Source organism: Rhagoletis pomonella, unplaced genomic scaffold, assembly GCF_013731165.1.
Source record: "Rhagoletis pomonella isolate Grant_MI unplaced genomic scaffold, Rhpom_1.0 Rhpom_scaffold_00001, whole genome shotgun sequence".
Classification (NCBI taxonomy): Eukaryota; Metazoa; Arthropoda; class Insecta; order Diptera; family Tephritidae; genus Rhagoletis; species Rhagoletis pomonella.
In genome coordinates this window covers 83,646,419-83,651,551 of record NW_023458555.1, presented here as the reverse complement: position 1 = coordinate 83,651,551, position 5,133 = coordinate 83,646,419, and the positions used below count along the sequence as shown (strand labels likewise).

Sequence of the window (5,133 nt, the reverse complement as noted above, 5' to 3'; positions counted from 1 at the left end):
TTTTTTTTCACCCGAGATAGTCAAAGTTGGGGAAGAAAATATCAAAAAGTTAAAAATCCAGAAATAGTCCTAATTTTATGATGGTTCCTTAATATATTTTAACTACATTGCATTTGAGTATGGAGAGGCAACTATCTGGAAGTATTTTACACAAAAAATTTACTAAGTATTGCCCGGTTTGTAGTTGCAGTTAAAGAAAACACATGAAAAGGCACGATTTTTTTTTAATTCGAAAAAATGTGAATATTTCAAAAACGGTGACACTTTTACCTGAAATTTTTTTGTTTATCAGGGACCTCACCCCCCACCTACCTTCCCCTAAAGCTTGGCACGTTACTTCTGGGACACCCTGTATACCAGAGTTTTTGAGCAGTGTGTGTAAAGAATTCATCAAAATTTATTCAAAAGTGATATATACAATCGCTCTTTAGCAAAGAAATGGTGTCTCAAGAAATTTCAGGAAAATGGGTGTGGCACCGCCCATTATTCAATAATAAAAGGTATGCTCAGAAAACAGTTTTCTCGCTCCGTCCTGACAAAATCGGCTTCTTAGTGTGTTCGTGCGTGTGTGTGTGCAACCTTTTGTAAGGGAGTTAAGGGAGTGTCAAAACTCTAATGTCACTAATGAGCAAACCTTTAGTTATTGAATCATGGGCACCGCCCACCTATATCATATATGAGCATGGTGGAATAATAACAAGGTGTTGTCAGTAACTTAACCTCACTTTTGCGACAGGTCTATTCCGGTCACGTATTTTAAAGTAGTAGAAAAGGTACTAATTATTTACTGCTATTAATCCGTTGGTGCATACTATTTCAAAATAAATGTAGAAAAATGTATAATTGCAGGCTTATAAGCCTGAATATATGTTGTATCGGCAGCTCCACACAGCTTGGACATATATTCTAACTATAAAAAAGTAAAGACCGTAAAATAAGCCAATTTCCTGTAAGACTGTAAATGATTTTTAAACACATAAATATCGATAATATAAGCGAATTTCTAATTTAACCATACAGCCACTCTATTTTAGTGTATCAGTACTCCATTTGGCCAAATATTATGACAATGCAGCAAAAGTTATTTAATATAAAGAATCGCCTGTCCATACAATTTTTGTGTACGTATTTTTCCATTGATAACCACGATATCATTTATTTTTTTACATTTTGAGGACAAAATTTATACAAATCTATCAATTTTAAATATTAATATCGTTCTGAAAACGCCAAGTTCTTTAAAACTTGCGATAAAACGAATTACTAAAATGGAATATTTTAGATACTATTTCCCAACGAACAGTAGTATAAAAAATTAAGATCGGCAGCACTGAAAATAGGCATGCTGATCTTGTCAAAATTACAACAAACACGTCGCTACTGACAACACCTGGTTAATATTCCACCATGATATATGCGTATCTCAAAAACTACTTCACTGATCTCGACCAAATTCGGTATACGCATTGTGCTTAAGTACGTCTTGAATATTTTTGAAATCGGACAAAACCTACTCCCCCTAAAATATATCTAGCTTTGCGTTTTTTGAAATTACCGTTACGTTGGTGGAGTCCGTGGTTTTTATCCGATTTCAAAAATTTTCAATATTTCGCTTAAAAAGCCTAAGCGCTTATTCCTAACATTGTGTGCCCCGTGTAACAATATCAAGGCGCAAACCACTAATTGGAGGAAAACCTCGGCCAAACACTGAACAAAAGTGTAAGCGCCAAATTATTATTATTATCCAGCTTATTAAATTAGCTTATCTTGCCATAATTTTTAGAAAGAACAATGAAATTACTACATTTTAGCTCGGAATGTCAATAACTGTATTTACGGCGAGAGACAAATTATCATCCTTAAAAAGATTGAAATGAAATTTCTGGATTACCTGTGTAAACGAGTTTTGGGTTAGTGTTAGGAGGAAATACCTTGAGATAGTTAAAATTGCTATCTTAACTTTGCTGCCTTTTGTCCCAACGTATTGTTGTGAACAGGAGTTTTCAGCTTATAGCCCGAACACAATGGAAACGACGAGCTACAAACCACAGCTGTCAAATTATTTTAACACGTACTCTTATGTAGATAATTATTTTGGCGACGACCGGGCTACGCGACGGCTGTGGTTGTGGCCAGATTAGATCTATTTCTATTTTTCTGGCGACAGATAAGGTTCTTCCTCTTCTTTTATGTCAAGCTCATACAAATTCTTGATGTCGCTTCCGCGTTTAAAGAAATCATGTCGCCATCGACAAAGCGTTTAGATAATGAAGATGACAAATTGGAAGCTGTGGTCTGTAGCTCGTTGTTTTCAATGTGTTCAGAACTTTACACTTATACAAAAAACTATTTTTTAATTTTATATATAAGACCGCGTGCCACACTTTGTCGAATGCTTGTGCTACATCGAGAAAAATTGCAGAGCAGTACTCTCTGAACTCAAATGCCCTTCTGTAGTGCGATTCGGTAACCTTTTTAACGACATTCGCAGTGGCTAATTTAGCTAAACGATAATTTTAAAGATTTTGCTATTCAATAAGTACTTTCTTATCGATATTCGATAAGTGAAAATCAGCTGTTTCGTTAACGATTCGTTTATGGTTAAGTTATCGACATCTCATTTGGTGTTGTTAAGTTTGTGTTAACCAAACGAATTTGCGCGCAAGTAAATCAAAGTGAATTTAAATAAAAGAAATGGCGTTCGAATATGTGGCGTATAGTTTACACCGAAACTATGGAGTCAGAAATACCCCCACAGTGGATCGGCGTTTGCTCCGCGACATTCACGATCCATTTGAGCTGGCGCCTTCCGAGTTCCGGAAGCTATATCGTGTGGGCCCAGAGACTGCAATGGAGCTCATCCAGCGGCTGGAAATCCAATTGAAAGGTAAAAGGATTACCTCAATATCGGCGGAAAAACAGGTAAATCTTCAAATAATGAGAGCATGCAATTTTGGATATGTAGTATGTATACAATAATTTCCTGGGTACGGTTTAGTTATCTGTACAATGATGCCCAAACGCGTGACTCGAATCTAAAAAGTTTAACATACGCGTGTATTCCAAGGATTAAACTTTAATTTAAAACAAAGATTTCAAATTTCCAAGCACTAGTTTATTAATAAAACCGGTTTTAATTATGGACTTTTTTGTAAGTTTCGATGTGGCTTCCATGTTGAAATACTAATGGGGTGAACCCATTTTCAAATGGGCCTGTAGTCTGTAGAGGGGTCAGAGAGGGGAGTTTTGACTGCTCTTTCTAACGGGTATGGTTTTAGGTGTCACACCCTCTCCCCCTCCGCTCCGCACCACAAAATCATTGTACAAATAACTAAACATTTCCCAAATAATCTTTTATCTTTGAAGGTTTTGTGTACACTACGCTTCTATGCCACAGGATGCTACCAACGGCCTGTAGGGGAACAGTGGGGCATATCAATGAGCCAATCATCTATAAGCCGTTGTATACATCGCGTAACTGATGCCATAAACAGTGGACTATTTTTTGAGGAGGTTAAGTTCCCTATGACGCAGGTGGACCGTCAAGCTGCCAAGGATGTGTTTGCTTCAGCACCTGCGCCTTTCGTTGGAGGAACTATTGGAGCGGTAGACTGCACGCATGTTTCTATTTTGGGTCCTAAAACTCATGAGGAAGCATACGTGAACCATCATGGCTATCACTCGATAAATGTTCAAATGGTGAGCTAAGTATTTTAAATAAAAGTCGAGCGATAATTATTTTTTATGCTTTTATAGATATGTGACCCAAATTTAAAAGTACTCAACGTCAATGCTAGGTTTCCGGGAGCACGACATGACTCTTACATTTGGAGTTCCTGTCCAGTGCGGCGAGTCATGCAGAGAGCTTTTGACAATGGAAACCGCAACATGCTTTTGATTGGTATTCTTTTTAATTTACTTTAAAATGTACATAATTTAAAATTAAGTTCCTTTCAGGCGATTCTGGATACCCCTTAGAGCCATGGCTCATGACGCCTTTACCGAACCAACCTGAGGGTACTCCTAAGTTTCGGTACAACGAGGCGCTATGCAAAGCTCGAAATCCAGTAGAGAGACTATTTGGAGTGCTTAAAGGAACTTGGCGATGTTTATCACAACAACGAGTGTTACTCTACGATCCTGGTTTTGCTGGTAAGGTTGTAAATGCGTGCTCAACCTTGCATAATATCCGTTTGCGCGAGCAAATAAATGAAGTCGATAATAATATAATATTAGAAGTAGAAACACGTGTACATGCAGACGGTACCGACTATAATTCAAATTCGGTATCTTCCATGGGAAAACGTGTCCAAGACCGATTAATTAGTAATTTTTTCTCCTAAATACTTTTGTTTTTTGGGCATTTCATCTAAAATTATAAACGCCTCGTATCCACGTAAACTTAATTAATTTTGTATCGTAAACCAGTTTATTTACAAGTTACGAGGCATTTATGCTTTTAGATGAATACCCATTTTATTTTAAATTTACATGTTTATCTTCGCACTAGTTTTGTCTTCTTAATACTTAAAGTTTTTTCTTTTAAATTTACTTACAATCACTCACAGAAGTTTTCGTATTATCGTTTTTCACAATATTAAAAATACTTTGAATATTGAACTATTTTTGCAAATTTGTATTCAAAATATACCTCATTCTATAAAAAAAACCTTAGGAATCAATCTTGTTAACTTTGTACAATGTTCACAGAAATTTATCAAACTTAAAAAAACGTTCATCAAAATTTCAAACTCTTTATTCAGAATCTTAGAAAATTTTCGAGTATGTAGTTTTGTAGCCCATTCAATTTCAGTAGGGTAAAATTCAAGTTTGATGTCGCTACAAAATACCGTTCATATTTGAGATTTTTTTTTCGAGGGTGTTCAGCATTTTCTTCCATGTAAAAATTGATTTTTTTTTCATTCGTTATATGGAAGAAAATGCTGTTAATTTAAAAGGCGAATGTGTAATTAAGGTAAATAAATTTAATTTTCATAACAACTATGTCATATTCATAACAAAAACATTTCCAATTTATTTCATAAAATATATATTTTTTAAACTAAAGGTACATATTCCAGTCAGGTACAAAACAAGGTACAAAATAAATAATTTAAAACATAAAAGGAAAAA

At 35.4% G+C, this 5,133-nt stretch overlaps 1 protein-coding gene across 1 annotated transcript; it reads left to right on the top strand.

Moving 5' to 3' along the window:
• Window positions 1-2,405: 2,405 nt before the first annotated feature.
• LOC118748197 (putative nuclease HARBI1) lies at window positions 2,406-4,888 on the top strand. Its single transcript, XM_036482585.1, has 4 exons — window positions 2,406-2,922; window positions 3,367-3,699; window positions 3,757-3,901; window positions 3,958-4,888. The coding sequence occupies exons 1-4, from the start codon at window positions 2,695-2,697 to the stop codon at window positions 4,341-4,343; spliced, it is 1,092 nt and encodes a 363-aa protein (XP_036338478.1). The 5' UTR covers window positions 2,406-2,694; the 3' UTR covers window positions 4,344-4,888.
• The last annotated feature ends 245 nt before the right edge of the window (window positions 4,889-5,133 follow it).